Source organism: Bufo gargarizans, unplaced genomic scaffold (genome assembly GCF_014858855.1).
Source record: "Bufo gargarizans isolate SCDJY-AF-19 unplaced genomic scaffold, ASM1485885v1 original_scaffold_1156_pilon, whole genome shotgun sequence".
Lineage (NCBI taxonomy): Eukaryota > Metazoa > Chordata > Amphibia > Anura > Bufonidae > Bufo > Bufo gargarizans.
In genome coordinates this window covers 91,313-114,108 of record NW_025334258.1, presented here as the reverse complement: position 1 = coordinate 114,108, position 22,796 = coordinate 91,313, and the positions used below count along the sequence as shown (strand labels likewise).

At 45.7% G+C, this 22,796-nt stretch overlaps 1 protein-coding gene across 1 annotated transcript in view; it reads left to right on the top strand.

Moving 5' to 3' along the window:
- The window catches only part of LOC122923012 (chloride channel protein ClC-Kb-like), a 66,903-nt gene that overhangs the window by 24,642 nt on the left and 19,465 nt on the right, over positions 1-22,796 (top strand). Inside the window, exons 2-9 of the mRNA XM_044273802.1 lie at positions 5,666-5,848; positions 6,150-6,227; positions 16,330-16,408; positions 16,609-16,734; positions 16,826-16,910; positions 17,351-17,452; positions 18,314-18,401; positions 18,485-18,667. Of these exons, the coding sequence (XP_044129737.1) occupies positions 5,666-5,848; positions 6,150-6,227; positions 16,330-16,408; positions 16,609-16,734; positions 16,826-16,910; positions 17,351-17,452; positions 18,314-18,401; positions 18,485-18,667 (924 nt within the window). The remainder of the gene's footprint in view (positions 1-5,665; positions 5,849-6,149; positions 6,228-16,329; positions 16,409-16,608; positions 16,735-16,825; positions 16,911-17,350; positions 17,453-18,313; positions 18,402-18,484; positions 18,668-22,796) is intronic.

Here is a 22,796-nt window from a genome sequence, read left to right as displayed (position 1 = left end):
CTGCTCTTACAGTAAGAGTCCATAGTCTCACTGCTCTTACAGTAAGAGTCCATAGTCTCACTGCTCTTACAGTAAGAGTCCATAGTCTCACTGCTCTTACAGTATAGAGTCCATAGTCTCACAGCTCTTACAGTAAAGAGTCCACAGTCTCACTGCTCTTACAGTATAGAGTCCATAGTCTCACTGCTCTTACAGTAAAGAGTCCATAGTCTCACTGCTCTTACAGTATAGAGTCCATAGTCTCACAGCTCTTACAGTAAAGAGTCCACAGTCTCACTGCTCTTACAGTACAGAGTCCATAGTCTCACTGCTCTTACAGTAAAGAGTCCATAGTCTCACTGCTCTTACAGTAAAGAGTCCATAGTCTCACTGCTCTTACAGTAGGAGGACTGCTACTACTACTATTACAAGTACTATGACTACTACTACTACTGCTACAACTATGACCACTACAATAAGTAGTACTACTAATAAAACTACTACGACTGTTACTATTACTACTACTACTGCTTTTACTACTACTACTACTACTATAAATACTACTACAATTACAACTACTACTACAACTACTATAATTACTACAACTATGACTACTACTATTAGCACAATTACTGCAACAACTATGACTACTACTATAAGTACTACTACAATTACCACCACTACTACAACTACTACTATTGCAACAACCACTACTACTTCTACTAGTACAACTACCACTACTTCTTTTACTACTATGATTGCTACTACTATAAGTACTACTACAACTACAATGATTACTACTGCTACAACAACTACTATTACTATGATTGTACTACAACTACTACTATTACAACTATAACTATTACTACTAGTGTTGAATGAATTGTTGATTTGCTCCATATTTCGTTTTAATGCTGTACATAAGCTCAGCGTGGATACTACAGTACCTGTGGGATCCATTTCCAAAATCAGATCCTGGCAAAAGCCAAAGAAACACACGACGGACGACCAAGGAAGCTGAAAACAATTCACAGGAGATCGTCAAAATAATGGCGGCATTTGCTAACATCAGTTTTTACACCTGTGTGATCATATTTTACACCTGGAAACAGGCATAAAAGATGAGTGACAACTACTCCCATCAGGGGCTAGTATCACACCAGACACATGGACTGCAGAAGATGCGCCTAATCTATGATGAAGCCTGTGCCTCGTCCTAAATTAGGTGCCTCTGCCAACAGCGGAACAGCTATCAAAGACCAGTATAAGAACCCGGTCTTTGATAAGTGACCCCCAATGTTCCTTCATAGAAATCGAGCATGGGTATCAGACCTGAATGTACAGAACCTGAACCCACGTGCTCCCTCTAAGGTCCAGAGAAGTCAAAAGTGGTTATAATGAGGGGCTACTGAAGTCTGCAGCAGATAGGATGTTCTCCACTGAGCCCTGACCTCATCTTCATGGGGTTCTGAGGCAGAAGAAGAAGTCTGTAGAAAGCTCTGGAAGATATTGGAACAACCAAAGTCCTTCCCTGAAATACTGCCAGCTTCACTTCTTCCACCGCTCTCTCTGGTAATGAGAGACTTTCCATGTCATTACTCGTGGATGGTATTATTCCATTGTAGACACTGTATATTGATATCAGACATTATAGACACTGTCATCCTGGTCGCCTTCATCTTCTCATCATTCTTGTATTTAAGCTGTGGGTAGGACCCTGCGGAGAGCACTTCAGTATTTTGGAGAAGACTGGATTTTCCTGTTCTTGCTGGGAATCAGTATGGCGACAATCAGCTTCGGACTGGATGTCACTATTGCCAAACTACAGCGAGGTGGGTAACACGGAACCTATATTGGGCAATATTACAGCTAAACCCCCCCCCCCACACACACACACACACACAAAAAGAAAATATGACCCCACCACTAAGCATGACCACAATGCAGTTCTATCATACCCTATACATAAAACACTACAGCTCCTAACATGACCTGACCGTAATACAATTCTGTTATATTATATGCATAGCACACTACAACCCCCAACGTGAACCGATCATGAACACTAGGAGATTCTGATAACATGTTCTGATGGGGGTAGTGATTCACCTGGTTATAAGGTGGTTTCCCTGTAGTAAATTCAGTTTTTTAATAATGTATATGCTCCATGCTCCGATTACCAAGTCTGAGTACATACAGCACAGTCACTCGGATATGGACCTCACGAGTCCTGATGCTGATGGATCCCCCTCATGTTTCTTGAGCATGCTCTGATTACTATGTCTGAGTACATACTGCACAGTCACTCGGACATGGACCTCACGAGTCCTGATGCTGATGGATCCCCCTCGTGTTTATTGAGCATGCTCTTATTACCATGTCTGAGTACATACTGCACAGTCACTCGGACATGGACCTCACGAGTCCTGATGCTGATGGATCCCCCTCGTGTTTATTGAGCATGCTCTTATTACCATGTCTGAGTACATACTGCACAGTCACTCGGACATGGACCTCACGAGTCCTGATGCTGATGGATCCCCCTCATGTTTCTTGAGCATGCTCTTATTACCATGTCTGAGTACATACTGCACAGTCACTCGGACATGGACCTCACGAGTCCTGATGCTGATGGATCCCCCTCGTGTTTATTGAACATGCTCTGATTACCATGTCTGAGTACATACTGCACAGTCACTCGGACATGGACCTCATGAGCCCTGATGCTGATGGATGCCCCTCGTGTTTCTTGAGCATGCTCTGATTACCATGTCTGAGTACATACTGCACAGTCATTCGGACATGGACCTCATGAGCCCTGATGTTGATGGATGCCCCTCGTGTTTCTTGAGCATGCTCTGATTACCATGTCTGAGTACATACTGCACAGTCATTTGGACATGGACCTCACGAGTCCTGATGCTGATGGATCCCCCTCATGTTTCTTGAGCATGCTCTTATTACCATGTCTGAGTACATACTGCACAGTCACTCGGACATGGACCTCACGAGTCCTGATGCTGATGGATCCCCCTCGTGTTTATTGAGCATGCTCTGATTACCATGTCTAAGTACATACAGCACAGTCACTCGTGCATGGACCTCACGAGCCCTGATGCCTAATGGGGGAGATCTATGTACTTTCGATTACTGTTCGCTGATCTGCCCCTACAGCTGATGTCATGGGATATAAAGGTCCTCCACCTTAGATTTCAGCACGCCTGCTCCTTTTGGAGCTTATCTCCCATCGTACATGTTTAGGGGAGGTCTGTGTATGGGCGGCTTTATTAGCCAGTCTCTTTGTATACAGGTCCATATAGTTGCCTCTTATAAAGTGATAATGTGAGATCTAACTCCGAGCTTTATATCTTCTGCAGTCAACCTGTGGGTGTACGATGTCCTAGACCAGTACAGATATCTACAGTACTTCTCCTGGGTGCTGTACCACACTCTGCTCATGACTGTATCAGCCGGGGTGGCCAAATATATTGCTCCACAAGCTGCAGGTAAGTGACCTGCAGGATGATACATACAGAGGAGAGCTATGAGCCTGCCCCTCCTCCTGCAGGGTGATACAGACAGAAGAGAGCTATGAGCCTGCCCCTCCTCCTGCAGGGTGATACAGACAGAGGAGAGCTATGAGCCTGCCCCTCCTCCTGCAGGGTGATACAGACAGAAGAGAGCTATGAGCCTGCCCCTCCCCCTGCAGGGTGATACAGACAGAGGAGAGCTATGAGCCTGCCCCTCCTCCTGCAAGGTGATACAGACAGTACAGAGCTATGAGCCTGCCCCCTGCAGGGTGGTACAGACAGAAGAGAGCTATGAGCCTGCCCCTCCTCCTGCAGGGTGACAGACAGAAGAGAGCTATGAGCCTGCCCCTCCCCCTGCAGGGTGATACAGACAGTACAGAGCTATGAGCCTGCCCCTCCTCCTGCAGGGTGACAGACAGAAGAGAGCTATGAGCCTGCCCCTCCTCCTGCAGGGTGATACAGACAGAAGAGAGCTATGAGTCTGCCCCTCCCCCTGCAGGGTGATACAGACAGAAGAGAGCTATGAGCCTGCCCCTCCCCCTGCAGGGTGATACAGACAGGGGAGAGCTATGAGCCTGCCCCTCCTCCTGCAGGGTGATACAGACAGAGGAGAGCTATGAGCCTGCCCCTCCTCCTGCAGGGTGATACAGACAGAAGAGAGCTATGAGCCTGCCCCTCATCCTGCAGGGTGATACAGACAGAAGAGAGCTATGAGCCTGCCCCTCCTCCTGCAGGGTGATACAGACAGAGGAGAGCTATGAGCCTGCCCCTCCTCCTGCAGGGTGATACAGACAGAGGAGAGCTATGAGCCTGCCCCTCCTCCTGCAGGGTGATACAGACAGAAGAGAGCTATGAGCCTGCCCCGCCCCCTGCAGGGTGATACAGACAGAAGAGAGCTATGAGCCTGCCCCTCCTCCTGCAGGGTGATACAGACAGAAGAGAGCTATGAGCCTGCCCCTCCTCCTGCAGGGTGACACAGACAGAAGAGAGCTATGAGCCTGCCCCGCCCCCTGCAGGGTGATACAGACAGAAGAGAGCTATGAGCCTGCCCCTCCTCCTGCAGGGTGATACAGACAGAAGAGAGCTATGAGCCTGCCCCTCCTCCTGCAGGGTGATACAGACAGAAGAGAGCTATGAGCCTGCCCCTCCTCCTGCAGGGTGATACAGACAGAGGAGAGCTATGTGCCTGCCCCTCCCCCTGCAGGGTGATACAGACAGAGGAGAGCTATGAGCCTGCCCCTCCTCCTGCAGGGTGATACAGACAGAAGAGAGCTATGAGCCTGCCCCTCCTCCTGCAGGGTGATACAGACAGAAGAGAGCTATGAGCCTGCCCCTCCTCCTGCAGGGTGATACAGACAGAAGAGAGCTATGAGCCCGCCCCTCCTCCTGCAGGGTGATACAGACAGAAGAGAGCTATGAGCCTGCCCCTCCTCCTGCAGGGTGATACAGATAGAAGAGAGCACAGAAGAGAGCTATGAGCCTGCCCCTCCTCCTGCAGGGTGATACAGACAGAAGAGAACTATGAGCCTGCCCCTCCTCCTGCAGGGTGATACAGACAGAAGAGAGCTATGAGCCTGCCCCTCCTCCTGCAGGGTGATACAGACAGAAGAGAGCTATGAGCCTGCCCCTCCTCCTGCAGGGTGATACAGACAGAAGAGAGCTATGAGCCTGCCCCTCCTCCTGCAGGGTGATACAGACAGAAGACAGCTATGAGCCTGCCCCTCCCCCTGCAGGGTGATACAGACAGAGGAGAGCTATGAGCCTGCCCCTCCTCCTGCAGGGTGATACAGACAGAAGAGAGCTATGAGCCTGCCCCTCCTCCTGCAGGGTGATACAGACAGAAGAGAGCTATGAGCCTGCCCCTCCTCCTGCAGGGTGATACAGACAGAAGAGAGCTATGAGCCTGCCCCTCCTCCTGCAGGGTGATACAGACAGAAGACAGCTATGAGCCTGCCCCTCCTCCTGCAGGGTGATACAGACAGAAGAGAGCTATGAGCCTGCCCCTCCTCCTGCAGGGTGATACAGACAGAAGAGAGCTATGAGCCTGCCCCTCCCCCTGCAGGGTGATACAGACAGAGGAGAGCTATGAGCCTGCCCCTCCTCCTGCAGGGTGATACAGACAGAAGAGAGCTATGAGCCTGCCCCTCCTCCTGCAGGGTGAACCAGTGTCAGACATAATAAAGGTGTTTTGTTTTACAGGCTCTGGAATCCCGGAAATTAAGGTCACCTTGCGTGGAGTTGTCTTGGCTGAATTCTTTACTTTTCGAACATTTATTGCCAAGCTAATTGGTGTCACGTGTACATTGGCTGCTGGGAGCACAATATTTCTGGGAAAAGTGGTATGTATTGTTCAGTGGAGGGTACGGCACTGGTCCTGCGGTGGGTGTGTGGGGTCTGTACAGTGGAGACATACAGGCAGTGGGGCAGATGTAATCACACCAGTAGATATGTCTCTTTGGCCAGTTTATGAGCTGGTGCAGATATATGCTTTTAAGTCAATTCTCTGGCATAAATTATAATAAATCTGTTTGTCCAAAAACCCCAAACACCCAATCTCCCTCCAGACACAAACCTATATGAATAAAGCTGATCATTAATAAACGGACTGACAGGTAGTAATGTGCCGCCATCTCTCCGCAGGGACCCTTCGTACATATGGCCACTATACTTGCAACTCTTCTAGGAAGACTCATGGTGAAACTTGTTGGAGCTAAAGAGGTAAGAGGAGCTGTATGTGTGTTACTGGTTTTATGTAGTGTGTTACATCGGTGTGATATTATCAGGTGTGATATGTACAGTGTGAGATGTTATCAGGTGTTATATGTACAGTGTGATATTATCAGGTGTTATATGTACAGTGATATTATCAGGTGTGATATGTACAGTGTGATATTATCAGATGTTGTGTACAGTGTGATATTATCAGGTGTGATATGTAGAGTGTGATATTATCAGATGTTGTGTACAGTGTGATATTATCAGGTGATATGTGTAGAGTGTGATATTATCAGGTGTTATATGCAGAGTGTGATATTATCAGGTGTGATCTGTACAGTGTGATATTATCAGGTGTTATATGTACAGTGATATTATCAGGTGTGATATGTACAGTGTGATATTATCAGGTGTTATATGTACAGTGATATTATCAGGTGTGATATGTACAGTGTGATATTATCAGATGTTGTGTACAGTGTGATATTATCAGGTGTGATATGTAGAGTGTGATATTATCAGATGTTGTGTACAGTGTGATATTATCAGGTGATATGTGTAGAGTGTGATATTATCAGGTGTTATATGCAGAGTGTGATATTATCAGGTGTGATCTGTACAGTGTGATATTATCAGGTGTTATACTGTGTGTGACATCAGGTGTGATATGTACAGTGTGATATTATCAGGTGTTATATGTACAGTGATATTATCAGGTGTTATACTGTGTGTGACATCAGGTGTGATATGTACAGTGTGATATTATCAGATGTTGTGTACAGTGTGATATATCAGGTGTGATATGTACAGTGTGATATTATCAGGTGTTATATGCAGAGTGTGATATATCAGGTGTTATATGCAGAGTGTGATATTATCAGGTGTTATATGCAGAGTGTGATATATCAGGTGTTATATGTACAGTGTGATATTATCAGGTGTTATATGCAGAGTGTGATATTATCAGGTGTTATATGCAGAGTGTGATATTATCAGGTGTGATAATGTACAGTGTGATATTATCAGGTGTTATATGCAGAGTGTGATATTATCAGGTGTGATATGTACAGTGTGATATTATCAGGTGTTATATGCAGAGTGTGATATTATCAGGTGTGATATGTACAGTGTGATATTATCAGATGTTGTGTACAGTGTGATATTATCAGGTGTGATATGTAGAGTGTGATATTATTAGGTGTGATATGTAGAGTGTGATATAATCAGGTGTGATATGTAGAGTGTGATATTATCAGGTGTGATATGTAGAGTGTGATATAATCAGGTGTGATATGTAGAGTGTGATATTATCAGGTGTGATATGTAGAGTGTGATATTATCAGGTGTGATATGTAGAGTGTGATATTATCAGGTGTGATATGTAGAGTGTGATATTATCAGGTGTGATATGTAGAGTGTGATATAATCAGGTGTGATATGTAGAGTGTGATATTATCAGGTGTGATATGTAGAGTGTGATATTATCAGGTGTGATATGTAGAGTGTGATATTATCATGTGATATGTAGAGTGTGATATAATCAGGTGTGATATGTAGAGTGTGATATAATCAGGTGTGATATGTACCACAAGAAATTTAGACTAGCACATTCATATTCATAGTCAAACAGGTGCATATCCATAAATCAAACATGGTTGTTAAAAAAAAATGGCTGCACAACGTTACACATACAAACAATAGAGCTGAGAAATGGGGATCATTCTAAATTAAAGTGGTATCATACCTACTATAAATGGAAAAATGGAAGCTCTTAGCGCACATTTTGATCAAACTTGTGTCGGGCCCATCTACCAGGCGTCAAGGTGGCTTCCGCAGACGAGTACCTGACACTAATTTACCGCCTCTCTTGGACTTATCTAAGCCTACATTTTCACGGCAGTGTAGGAACCAGCTACATTTGTAGGGGTGTAGCTATAGGGGGTGCAGAGGTAGCAGTCGCTACCGGGCCCAGGAGCCTGACGGGGCCCAAAGACACTTGTGCCGCATAAGAAGACACACAAAGCACTGAGGGAAGGGGGGCCCAAGCTGAACTCTTGCACTGGGGCCCATGAGCCTTTAGTTACGCTAACCCGTAATAATGCTCCTCAACAATGCCCCATTATTAGAAGAGCCCTTCCATATTAATAATACCCTCACAGAGCCCCCAGTAGAAATAAGGCCCCCTATTGTTCCCCCAGTGGTAATAAAGCTCCCTACAGACCCCTCAGTAGTAATAAGGCCCCCATAGTGCGGTTAGTAGAAATAAGGCGGATCTATAAGACCCTCCTATAGAGCCCCCAGCAGTTATAAGCCTATAATGTCCCCTGCAGTTATACTCCTCCCTCTACCATACAGTCCCATGTAAATAACATCACCTCCTCCCCAGCCGCCTCCAACGCACAATCCCATGTAAACATCACCCCTAAGGCTACTTTCACTCTTGCGTTCGTGCGGATCTGTACTTGTACAGGACGGATCCGCACCGATAACACAAGCGAATGCATCCGTTCAGGACCGATCCGTTTGTATTAGATTTTAATTTCTAAGTCCCAATACGGATCCGTCGCGACTTACATCGAAAGTCAATGGGGACGGATCCGTTTACAATTGCACCATTTTGTGTCAATGCAAAGGGATCCGTCCCCATTGACTTACATTGTAAGTCAGGATGGATCCGTTTGGCTCCGCAAGGTCATGCGGACACAAAAACACTGCTTGCAGCATTTTGGGGTCCGCCTCCAAAACGGAACGGGGGCCGTACGGAGCCGAACGAATGCATTCTGAATGGATCCGCATCCATTCAGAATGCATTGGGGTTAAACTGATGCATTTGGGGCTGCTTGAGAGAGACCTGAAACGGATCTCACAAACGGATCCCCAAACGCAAGTGAGAACGTAGCCTAAACATTAAGTCCCATGTACATAAACATCATTCCCCCCACCATCCACTTTCAACATACAGTCCCATGTAAATAACATCCCTCCCTCCCCCAGCCACCTCAAGCACACAGTTCCATGTCAATAACATCCCTCCCTTCAGCCCTAACATACATCCCAGTTAAATAACTACAACTCCCAGCATTTCTCTGCCTCTCCCTTCACTTACCTCTCCTCATGTACAGACATCACCATTAGGCTCCTTCTCCTCTTCACTCCGGTCCAATCCTGCACTGGTCACATGATGGTGACATCATCCAGGTCATCCTATCACAACCTGTTTTGCTGATCACATGACCAGTGATGTCATCACAGGTCCTTCAGCTCTTCCCAGTGTATTAGATACAATTGTATTGCCGTTCTGTGTACGGCCTAGCAGGCAGGCAGGACATTCGGGGCATGGGACAAAACATCCGGGGGGCCCAGGCCCCGAATGTTTTAACCTAGCGACGCCCCTGGACTAGTGAATGGGAGTCGGGAAACAGAGCTCCCTTGGGCCCCCAGGAGCAACTGGGCCCGGGGTAGCTGCCCCTTTTGCCCTGCGGCAAAGACGGCCCTGGGTCAGTTTCCAAATAAGTGCAGTGTGCAGTGATTCTAAGAGCGACGCCTGTCATCTGCATGTCATACGGACTCACAGTATTATTGCACTACCACAGCAGACTCCCTATGTGTGTTATTGCAAGGCACAGTGTTCTACACCGCTATACAGGCACAGTGTTCTACACCGCTATACAGGCACAGTGTTCTACACCACTATACAGGCACAGTGTCCTACACCGCTATACAGGCACAGTGTCCTACACCGCTATACAGGCACAGTGTTCTACACCCTTATACAGGCACAGTGTTCTACACCACTATACAGGCACAGTGTTCTACACCGCTATACAGGCACAGTGTTCTACACCCTTATACAGGCACAGTGTTCTACACCACTATACAGGCACAGTGTTCTACACCCTTATACAGGCTCTCTGCAGCCCGGAAATAGCCGTTTCTTTTAATGCAATTGGTCATGAATAATTTCAGATTTAATCTTTTTGGGAAATTCGGCGAACCGTCCAAATCTAACTTATGAAAAAATCGCTTATCTCTATGTGTGACATTATCAAGGTTTGCGTTTAGTGTGATATCAGTGTTGTGTGTGATGTCATCAAGGGTTGTGTTGAGTGTGATATCAGTGTTGTGTGTGACGTCATCAAGGGTTGTGTTGAGTGTGATATCAGTGTTGGGTCTGACGTCATCAAGGGTTGTGTTCAGTGTGATATCAGTGTTGTGTGTGACGTCATCAAGGGTTGTGTTGAGTGTGATATCAGTGTTGTGTGTGACGTCATCTAGGGTTGTGTTCAGTGTGATATCAGTGTTGTGTGTGACGTCATCAAGGGTTGTGTTGAGTGTGATATCAGTGTTGTGTGTGACGTCATCTAGGGTTGTGTTCAGTGTGATATCAGTGTTGTGTGTGACGTCATCAAGGGTTGTGTTGAGTGTGATATCAGTGTTGTGTGTGACGTCATCTAGGGTTGTGTTCAGTGTGATATCAGTGTTGTGTGTGACGTCATCAAGGGTTGTGTTGAGTGTGATATCAGTGTTGGGTGTGACGTCATCAAGGGTTGTGTTCAGTGTGATATCAGTGTTGGGTGTGACGTTATCTAGGGTTGTGTTGAGTGTGATATCAGTGTTGTGTGTGACGTCATCAAGGGTTGTGTTGAGTGTGATATCAGTGTTGTGTGTGACGTCATCAAGGGTCGTGTTGAGTGTGATATCACTGTTGTGTGTGACGTCATCTAGGGTTGTGTTCAGTGTGATATCAGTGTTGTGTGTGACGTCATCTAGGGTTGTGTTCAGTGTGATATCAGTGTTGTGTGTGACGTCATCAAGGGTTGTGTTCAGTGTGATATCAGTGTTGTGTGTCACATCATCTAGGGTTGTGTTCAGTGTGATATCAGTGTTGTGTGTAACATCATCTAGGGTTGTGTTGAGTGTGATATCAGTGTTGTGTGTCACATCATCTAGGGTTGTGTTCAGTGTGATATCAGTGTTGTGTGTCACATCATCTAGGGTTGTGTTCAGTGTGATATCAGTGTTGTGTGTCACATCATCTAGGGTTGTGTTCAGTGTGATATCAGTGTTGTGTGTGACGTCATCAAGGGTTGTGTTCAGTGTGATATCAGTGTTGTGTGTCACATCATCTAGGGTTGTGTTCAGTGTGATATCAGTGTTGTGTGTCACATCATCTAGGGTTGTGTTCAGTGTGATATCAGTGTTGTGTGTGACATCATCTAGGGTTGTGTTCAGTGTGATATCAGTGTTGTGTGTGACGTCATCAAGGGTTGTGTTCAGTGTGATATCAGTGTTGTGTGTGACGTAATCAAGGGTTGTGTTCAGTGTGATATCAGTGTTGTGTGTGACGTCATCAAGGGTTGTGTTCAGTGTGATATCAGTGTTGTGTGTGATATCAGTGTTGTGTGTGACGTCATCAAGGGTTGTGTTCAGTGTGATATCAGTGTTGTGTGTGACGTCATCAAGGGTTGTGTTCAGTGTGATATCAGTGTTGTGTGTGATATCAGTGTTGTGTGTGACGTCATCAAGGGTTGTGTTCAGTGTGATATCAGTGTTGTGTGTGATATCAGTGTTGTGTGTGACGTCATCTAGGGTTGTGTTCAGTGTGATATCAGTGTTGTGTGTCACATCATCTAGGGTTGTGTTCAGTGTGATATCAGTGTTGTGTGTGACTTCATCAAGGGTTGTGTTCAGTGTGATATCAGTGTTGTGTGTCACATCATCTAGGGTTGTGTTCAGTGTGATATCAGTGTTGTGTGTGACTTCATCAAGGGTTGTGTTCAGTGTGATATCAGTGTTGTGTGTCACATCATCTAGGGTTGTGTTCAGTGTGATATCAGTGTTGTGTGTGACGTCATCAAGGGTTGTGTTCAGTGTGATATCAGTGTTGTGTGTCACATCATCTAGGGTTGTGTTCAGTGTGATATCAGTGTTGTGTGTCACATCATCTAGGGTTGTGTTCAGTGTGATATCAGTGTTGTGTGTGACGTCATCTAGGGCAGGGCCGTCTTTAACAAGGGGCAAAAGGGGCAGCTGCCCCGGGCCCAGTTGCTTCTGGGGGGCCCAAGGCACGAGGCAGCTGCCTCTTAAGCCCTGCTAGCCACTGCCCCAGGTGTCAGGCTGTCAGCTACACAGGGGGTGCTGCCATGCCATGCCTGCCGGCACTCCAGGCACCGTACTGTGAGAGCTGTGATTCTCTAGGACCTTAGATGACATCACCATGTGACCAGTAACCTAGCAATATTACTGGTCACATGGCTATGAGGTCATCAAGGTCCTTTCTACCAGGAGTGTTGCAGGAGAAGTTTGCCTTAAAGGGGTTGTCCGGGATCAAATTTTTTTTTTTTTTTTTTTATGTACTCCCTATTAACAGCTGAATCAAGGTCCCCCCATATGTTTTTAAGTATTTTCACCATTTCTATATGGCTCATACGGTCCCCCCACGCTTTGTTTACACCTATGTTTATTTTTTCCTACCTTCCTGCCGCACTGCACTGTGGTTCCCAGCACAGCGCGGCAGCATGGTTTCATCTCCGCCGTGACTCCGCCCCCTAATTAATATTCAGTGCTCTGCCTCTTTCATTCATAATAAAGCGCCCTGCCCGGTGACGTCACCTGACCGGATGGGCGTGGCTTAGCGCGGTTGGTTGCCGCCTTGTTACCGCCCATCCAGGCACTTTGAATAATTCATGTGGCTGAGGGTGACGTCACCGGGCTCCCTGGGAAGCGGAAGAAGAGGCTTCACTCGGCAGAAAGGGACCCGGTACGTCACCGAGTCTTGGAAACACAGCGCTTCCTGCTGAGAGTTGGAGACTTGAAAACTGGGCATTAGAAATGTCGGGTAAAGGTAGGACAGGCACGATTGTAACATTTAGGGCATTGTTGTACACATACTCCAATCTTCCCAATCCTGGACAACCCCTTTAACTGTGGAGCTTTTTTTGTGAAGATTACATCAGAAAAAGGTGACAGGGGCTGTTATGCTAATATACTGTAAACTACTGTATAGTGGGGTGCTGTATACTGTGGGGGCCTGTATACTGTGGGGGCCTGCATACTGTGGGGGTCTGCATACTGTGGGGGCCTGTATACTGTGGAGGGGCTGTATACTGTGAGGGGCTGTATACTGTGAGGGGCCTGTATACTGTGGGGGCCTGTATACTGTGGGGGGCTGTATACTGTGGGTGCTGTATATTGTATAATGCTATACTGCTGTACTGTATAGTGTGGGGTGCTGTATTGTGTATAGTTTGGGGTGATGTATGCGGTGAGGTGCTATACTGCTCTACTGTATACTGTGAGGTGCTGTATACTGTGGGCTGCTATACTGCTCTACTATATACTGTGGGGTGCGGTATACTATAGGGTGCTATACTGCATACTGTGGGTTGCTGTATACTATAGGGTGCATACTGTGGGGTGCTGGGGTGCACTGTAACGCTAGGGTGAGCCGAGCCCTGGTCTCCTTCCTGCAGAGCGGTGCCCACTTCCAGCCTGAGCCCAGCTGCCCAGAGCACTGATCCTGAGCCGCTGGAGTCTTCAGAACTGGAAGTATTTACAGTCATTCACTGTACTCTACCAGATGTGTTGATTTTTTGTGTGTGTGTTGTGGTGGAGGCCGTGATTGCCTGCTAAAGGAGTGGGAAGGCAGGATCCAGGGGGCCCAAGTAAATTTTTGCCCAGGGTCCAATCAATATTAAAGACGGCCCTGATCTAGGGTTGTGTTCAGTGTGATATCAGTGTTGTGTGTCACATCATCTAGGGTTGTGTTCAGTGTGATATCAGTGTTGTGTGTCACATCATCTAGGGTTGTGTTCAGTGTGATATCAGTGTTGTGTGTCACATCATCTAGGGTTGTGTTCAGTGTGATATCAGTGTTGTGTGTCACATCATCTAGGGTTGTGTTCAGTGTGATATCAGTGTTGTGTGTGACTTCATCAAGGGTTGTGTTCAGTGTGATATCAGTGTTGTGTGTCACATCATCTAGGGTTGTGTTCAGTGTGATATCAGTGTTGTGTGTGACTTCATCAAGGGTTGTGTTCAGTGTGATATCAGTGTTGTGTGTCACATCATCTAGGGTTGTGTTCAGTGTGATATCAGTGTTGTGTGTGACGTCATCAAGGGTTGTGTTCAGTGTGATATCAGTGTTGTGTGTCACATCATCTAGGGTTGTGTTCAGTGTGATATCAGTGTTGTGTGTCACATCATCTAGGGTTGTGTTCAGTGTGATATCAGTGTTGTGTGTGACGTCATCTAGGGCAGGGCCGTCTTTAACAAGGGGCAAAAGGGGCAGCTGCCCCGGGCCCAGTTGCTTCTGGGGGGCCCAAGGCACGAGGCAGCTGCCTCTTAAGCCCTGCTAGCCACTGCCCCAGGTGTCAGGCTGTCAGCTACACAGGGGGTGCTGCCATGCCATGCCTGCCGGCACTCCAGGCACCGTACTGTGAGAGCTGTGATTCTCTAGGACCTTAGATGACATCACCATGTGACCAGTAACCTAGCAATATTACTGGTCACATGGCTATGAGGTCATCAAGGTCCTTTCTACCAGGAGTGTTGCAGGAGAAGTTTGCCTTAACTGTGGAGCTTTTTTTGTGAAGATTACATCAGAAAAAGGTGACAGGGGCTGTTATGCTAATATACTGTAAACTACTGTATAGTGGGGTGCTGTATACTGTGGGGGCCTGTATACTGTGGGGGCCTGCATACTGTGGGGGTCTGCATACTGTGGGGGCCTGTATACTGTGGAGGAGCTGTATACTGTGAGGGGCTGTATACTGTGGGGGCCTGTATACTGTGGGGGGCTGTATACTGTGGGTGCTGTATATTGTATAATGCTATACTGCTGTACTGTATAGTGTGGGGTGCTGTATTGTGTATAGTTTGGGGTGATGTATGCGGTGAGGTGCTATACTGCTCTACTGTATACTGTGAGGTGTTGTATACTGTGGGGTGCTGTATACTGTGGGCTGCTATACTGCTCTACTATATACTGTGGGGTGCGGTATACTATAGGGTGCTATACTGCATACTGTGGGTTGCTGTATACTATAGGGTGCATACTGTGGGGTGCTGGGGTGCACTGTAACGCTAGGGTGAGCCGAGCCCTGGTCTCCTTCCTGCAGGGCGGTGCCCACTTCCAGCCTGAGCCCAGCTGCCCAGAGCACTGATCCTGAGCCGCTGGAGTCTTCAGAACTGGAAGTATTTACAGTCATTCACTGTACTCTACCAGATGTGTTGATTTTTTGTGTGTGTGTTGTGGTGGAGGCCGTGATTGCCTGCTAAAGGTGTGGGAAGGCAGGATCCAGGGGGCCCAAGTAAATTTTTGCCCAGGGTCCAATCAATATTAAAGACGGCCCTGATCTAGGGTTGTGTTCAGTGTGATATCAGTGTTGTGTGTCACATCATCTAGGGTTGTGTTCAGTGTGATATCAGTGTTGTGTGTCACATCATCTAGGGTTGTGTTCAGTGTGATATCAGTGTTGTGTGTGACGTCATCAAGGGTTGTGTTCAGTGTGATATCAGTGTTGTGTGTGACGTCATCAAGGGTTGTGTTCAGTGTGATATCAGTGTTGTGTGTGACGTAATCAAGGGTTGTGTTCAGTGTGATATCAGTGTTGTGTGTGACGTCATCTAGGGTTGTGTTCAGTGTGATATCAGTGTTGTGTGTGACGTAATCAAGGGTTGTGTTCAGTGTTATATCAGGGTTGTGTGTCACATCATCTAGGGTTGTGTTCAGTGTGATATCAGTGTTGTGTGTGACGTCATCAAGGGTTGTGTTCAGTGTGATATCAGTGTTGTGTGTGACGTCATCTAGGGTTGTGTTCAGTGTGATATCAGTGTTGTGTGTGACGTAATCAAGGGTTGTGTTCAGTGTTATATCAGGGTTGTGTTGTGATAACCCGATACTGCAGCCCTTGGGGGAGAGAGATGCCTGAGGTATTATATATGGGGTCAGAGTAAATATGACTGGTCCCTTTTTGCCATCACTATTCCATCTGTGAAATCAGTGTCCAGGCCTGGAAGTCCTCTATGGTCAGGACGATGAGTGAAGGCACAGATAATTTTTGGGGGTCCATAGAACCTAATATTTTGACTTTTATTTCATCAGAATCCAAGTCGGAAGTATGAGCTGCTGATTGCTGGCGCTGCGGTGGGTGTCGCTTGCTGCTTTGTGGCTCCTGTAGGAGGTCAGTGGTTCCTTAATATGTCCTGGATGCTCAGTTTAGTGTGTTCAGTCCAGTTGGATTGATGGCAGGAGCAGTAGTGATGTCTAATCCACCCTCTGAGTGACCTGGACACCTTTCTTGTTGTGGTAATGTTTCTTCAGTCCCCCATGTTTTTGTGTAGGTGTGGCATAGACACTCTGTATTACTACGTCTCTTCGCAGGTGTACTCTTCAGTGTAGAGGCAACAGCGACACATTTTGCAGTGCGGAATTACTGGCGCGGCTTTTTTGCAGCTACCTGTGCGGCTCTGATGTTCCGGCTCCTGGCAGTGATTAATAGCGAGCGGGGTGAGTCCTGTAGACACGGGGACTGGGGGCAGTAGAACACTGATGATGATACTGATGGTCATGACACTCATGTTTGTCACCTTTTCCTCAGAGACCGTTGCCATCCTCTTTAATACAAATTGGCGGGTTGAGTTTCCATTTGATCTCCCAGAATATTTGTCCTATGCCATCCTGGGGTGAGTATGGGGTTGAGGCATATTGACTCCTGCTCCCCTCTAAAATGTTCTCTTTACATGATGCGGCACACGTTTACCACCGGCATTTAGCATCAGCATTGTTGGTGGAGCTGTGGTCGTTGGTGGACATGCAGCTCTCTTGGTTTTTATTACACCTACAGTAAGCTTTAGTAGACCGTGTATGGCAGCAGAATTTCACCCCCAATTAATGTGCACCCAACTATGTGAAAGTGCCCGAGCAAAATAGATTCCTAGATTGTCTATTCCTGCAAAGGTGTGTTGTAGTTTTATTCTAACCTCCTGTCCTTGACCTTGGCCAGTTTACTGGATTGACTGCGTGCTGCCTGTCCTGATCCTTGCCTGACTTCTGTATTGTTTTTCTGCTTTTGTGCCAATAAGTTTGTGAATTTTACTGTCATTTTGTGTTGTTTTTGTTCCAGGGTGGTGTGTGGTTGTGTCTGCTGCATCTACCTGTATCTGCACCGTGTCACCTTGGTTTTTATAAATACCAATGAACGTATAGGAAAATTCCTGAGGAACAAGTAAGTATTGCTTCATCCTGTGCCCTGGTGGGAGTTGAGTCTTTTCCATAGGTTACTTCTATATAAAGGGGGAGATTGGCATCACCTGTTCTGCCTCTCCCTGTGTCCCCCGTCAGTTAGGCTGCTCCCAGACACATCAGATTCTTGGTGGTTTCCATTAAAATGGGTGATCTGCAAACCTGATCACGAGGACAGACACCTGAATGGGGCAGCTGGAAGATCCCATAGTCTATCCTGTCTAGCAGACCCCATTTTGGTTATTCTATGATTTAGTGCAACTATAAAAAGGTTTAGTGTAAGAACCAACTGAAGTGACTGCAGTCACGTTGAACAGATCAAACCATGCCCATAGCTGTGACCATTAGGTGTCTGCCAATGCACATCCAGAATTTGAATACATGCCTGATCTTAGACATAAGCAATGTTTCGGGGGTCACACCCCTCTTACTCATGTGAGAGTAAGGGGGTGTGACCCCCAAAACATCTCACATTATGGGATATGATCTAACTTAGCGTTCTCACGGAAAGAAACCTGCGAGCAATGAATCTATTTTAATATACAATAAAGGATTAAAAGTATGGATTGTGCTTCTTGAAGAGTGAGGAGCATCTATTTCTCACCTACAAACTGTCTTTGAAAAAATATGAACTAAATATAGAGACTGATAATACGGAGTCTGGGAGAGACTCTAGGTCAGACGTGGCATACTACACGTGGGAGCAGTTTGATTGAATATTGATCTTAGACATGGTCAAGAAGAAGACCATGAATGAAATGCACCATTGCCCAGGCTTCACCAGACTGGAGGTCAGTATGATGGAAGACCGGCCCTTATAACCTGCCCTACATTTCCATTGTAGTAAGATTGTCTACGCTGCCTTTGTTGCCTTGGTTTTGGCTAGCATCACCTTCCCACATGGATTTGGCCAGTACATGGGTGGAACACGGGTGAGTGGTTATGCTTTCTCTATAAAAAAAAAACACTTTTGTGACTTGCGGCTGCTCTCCTAAATGTTGTATTCTCTTGACAGTTAACCATGAAAGAACATCTAGAGACCTTCTTCAACAACATCACCTGGGGTTCGGAGGAAATGTCTATGGTGCTGAACGCCTCCCGCCAGCCTCCCAATCCCACCTATGATGAAAACTGGCTGCAGTGGACCCATCCGCAGCTGTCTTCTCTAGAAAAGCTTGCCATCTTCATGGTTCTTAAAGTAAGTAGCACTGGACTGGTAAATGTGCATCCTGCCATCGAAATCACCAGTGATATTCACTAACCTTCTAGTCTACTGTACGTCTCTATGATGCCGTGACTACCCAGCAACCACCTACCTAACGTTGTATGTAGAGTCCTGTGTTGCAGCTCATCCAGAGGCTGACTGGGATCTTAAAGTGGCCCTGGAAAAAAAAACATAACAGTTGGCCCCATGTTGTAGGTGGAGCAACACGAGTAGGCATGACCAACACAAAGGAGGGGTCAGTTATACCATATTGCAGTACAAAATACCGTTCTGGAAAAAACAAAATACCACAGTTCAGCACAAAATAGCTGTCCCTCTGTGGTGGCTATCAATAGCTTCCATGTTCTGTCCTCCTCCAATTATCTGGATTTGGAGCAGGGGTTTAGAAGGTGATGCCAGCCACAGCACCAAGCCAGCCCTACTCTCAGCATGCTGCCATGGGCTCCCATGCTTTTCCACATGATCCTGATGAGATACAGTTGAATTCAGAAGGGGGACCTGCAGCCACTGGCCAGGCACATAAGTACCTGATGCTCCCAGCGGCACAGAGGAGAGCTTGGGTGGCCCCTTTAGGCATCAGCCCACCTGGAAATTTCCCTGTAGGGTCTATGGCTAGTCTGCCTCTGGGCTCATCCTATGACAGATGAAGCTTAGAGGAGCAGTCATTAGATCAGTGGACCTTGGTAAAAATCCCAAAAGCTATATTTGTGGGTGCAGCCGTCATTCCCCCATTCCCACAAAAGTCTTTATAGGAAACCAAAGGGACTCTCGCCCCATAAGCTAATGCGGCCCTTCTACCTCAGTGAATCTTTCTGAAGGAGGACCACACACTGAGGATCTTAACGCATTATGGGGTGTTTCAGTTTATATCACTAGCTAAACGTGTGCTGGAAACAACGGGTGCACGCATCCGGAAATAAGCTGGGTCATCAGCAGGTTGCATCAGAGATACAGAGAGACAGAAAGGCAGAGAAGTGGACGTCCTGTGGCCACATCCCACACTGATGACCTCTTCATTGTGAACAATGCCGTGTGGAACCGGATGATGAATGCCACACAACTCCAGGCACATGTAAGGGAGGCTAGAGGCACCCAAGTGTCACGTCAAACCATTCGAAACCATTTACATCAGCGCGGCCTGCATGCTAAACGACCTGCAAGGTACGTGACCACACCACAAGGCACAGGTGTCATAGTCTTGTATGGGACAGGGAGGATCTCCTCTGGACGAGGGACCAGTGGGCCTCAGTGCTGTTAACTGATGAAAGTCAATTCACACTAAGCAGAAATGATGCCCGCCAACGATGTTGGAGACGTCAAGGAGAGCGCTCTGCATCAGCCACTGTCGTCACCAGACCAGCCTGTGGGCAGGTGTGTCTAGTCCATACAGAACTGCCCTACACTGTGTGAATGGTCCAGGGACAAGCCCATACTACCTGAAGAACATCATTAATCCAGTCATGGTGCCTCTGTAGGAACAAAACTGGCCTAATGTCATCTTCATGGAGGACAATGCTCCAGCTCATTGAGGTCCCATCATTAGAGAACGGCTGCTGGAGACTGGGGGACCTCACATGGAGCGGCCTCCACTTTCTCCAGACCTGAATCCCATTGAAAACCTATGAGATCAGCTGAGTCGACGTGTAGAGGCGCGTAACCCTGTACCCCAGAACCTCAATGACTTTAGGGCCGCCCTTCAAGAAGAGTGGGATGGCATGCCTCAGCAGACAATAATACGACTTGTGAACAGCAGGAGACGTCGTTGTCAAGCTGGAATTGATGCTCAAGGCCACAAGACAGGTTCCTGAGACGTTGACATTTTGTGGCGGTGTACCCAGCACTGGGGTCGGCTATTGAGATGGGGAAATCGCCATTACTGCTTCTACTTAATGTCCGACTATTAGAAGTGTACTGTATGAGAGTGTTATAGGTGTTATATGTGAGTATTATATGTCAGTATTAGAAGTGTACTGTATGAGAGTGTTATAGGTGTTATATGTGAGTATTATATGTCAGTATTAGACGTGTACTGTATGAGAGTGTTATATGTCAGTATTATATGTCAGTATTAGACGTGTACTGTATGAGAGTGTTATAGGTGGTTTACGTGAGTATTATATGTCAGTATTAGAAGTGTACTGTATGAGAGTGTTATAGGTGTTATATGTGAGTATTATATGTCAGTATTAGACGTGTACTGTATGAGAGTATTATAGGTGGTTTATGTGAGTATTAAATGTCAGTATTAGAAGTGTACTGTATGAGAGTGTTATAGGTGGTTTATGTGAGTATTATATGTCAGTATTAGACGTGTACTGTATGAGAGTGTTATAGGTGTTATATGTGAGTATTATATGTCAGTATTAGAAGTGTACTGTATGAGTGTTATAGGTGTTATATGTGAGTATTATATGTCAGTATTAGAAGTGTACTGTATGAGAGTGTTATAGTTGTTATCCGTGAGTATTATATGTCAGTATTAGAAGTGTACTGTATGAGAGTGTTATAGTTGTTATCCGTGAGTATTATATGTCAGTATTAGACGTGTACTGTATGAGAGTGTTATAGGTGTTATATGTGAGTATTATACAGTATGTCAGTATTAGAAGTGTACTGTATAAGAGTGTTATAGTTGTTATATGTGAGTATTATATGTCAGTATTAGAAGTGTACTGTATGAGAGTGTTATAGGTGTTATATGTGAGTATTATATGTCAGTATTAGACGTGTACTGTATGAGAGTGTTATAGGTGTTATATGATAGTATTATATGTCAGTATTAGAAGTGTACTGTATGAGAGTGTTATAGGTGTTATATGTGAGTATTATATGTCAGTATTAGAAGTGTACTGTATGAGAGTGTTATAGTTGTTATATGTGAGTATTATATGTCAGTATTAGACGTGTACTGTATGAGAGTGTTATAGGTGTTATATGTGAGTATTATATGTCAGTATTAGACGTGTACTGTATGAGAGTGTTATAGGTGTTATATGATAGTATTACATGTCAGTATTAGACGTGTACTGTATGAGTGTTATATGTCAGTATTATATGTCAGTATTAGACGTGTACTGTATGAGAGTGTTATATGTCAGTATTATATGTCAGTATTAGACGTGTACTGTATGAGAGTGTTATAGGTGGTTTATGTGAGTATTATATGTCAGTATTAGCAGTGTACTGTATGAGAGTGTTATAGTTGTTATCAGTGAGTATTATATGTCAGTATTAGAAGTGTACTGTATGAGAGTGTTATAGTTGTTATATGTGAGTATTATATGTCAGTATTAGATGTGTACTGTATGAGAGTGTTATAGGTGTGTTGTATGTGAGTATTATATGTCAGTATTAGCAGTGTACTGTATGAGAGTGTTATAGGTGTGTTGTATGTGAGTATTATATGTCAGTATTAGACGTGTACTGTATGAGAGTGTTATAGGTGTTATATGTCAGTATTATATGTCAGTATTATATGTCAGTATTAGATGTGTACTGTATGAGAGTGTTATAGGTGGTTTATGTGAGTATTATATGTCAGTATTAGAAGTGTACTGTATGAGAGTGTTATAGGTGTTATATGTGAGTATTATATGTCAGTATTAGACGTGTACTCTATGAGAGTGTTATAGTTGTTATCAGTGAGTATTATATGTCAGTATTAGCAGTGTACTGTATGAGAGTGTTATAGGTGTTATATGTGAGTATTATATGTCAGTATTAGACGTGTACTCTATGAGAGTGTTATAGTTGTTATCAGTGAGTATTATATGTCAGTATTAGCAGTGTACTGTATGAGAGTGTTATAGGTGTTATATGATAGTATTATATGTCAGTATTAGCAGGGAATCCCTTCAATCAGTCATACCGTTAACCTCTGAGTGGTGAGGAGAACCCCACTGATTACCTGGGGATAATGGAGCCTGTCGGGGCGATGGGAGGCAGCAAGTGTCAGATCTTAAAGGTGATGTGCTGGAAGCAAGAAAGATGAGAAAGTGCAAGGATCTGAGCAACTTTGACAAGGGCCAGATTGTGATGTGCAGATGACTGGCTCAGGGCATCTTATAGGGTGTTCCCAGTATGTTAGTGATTAACAACTGGC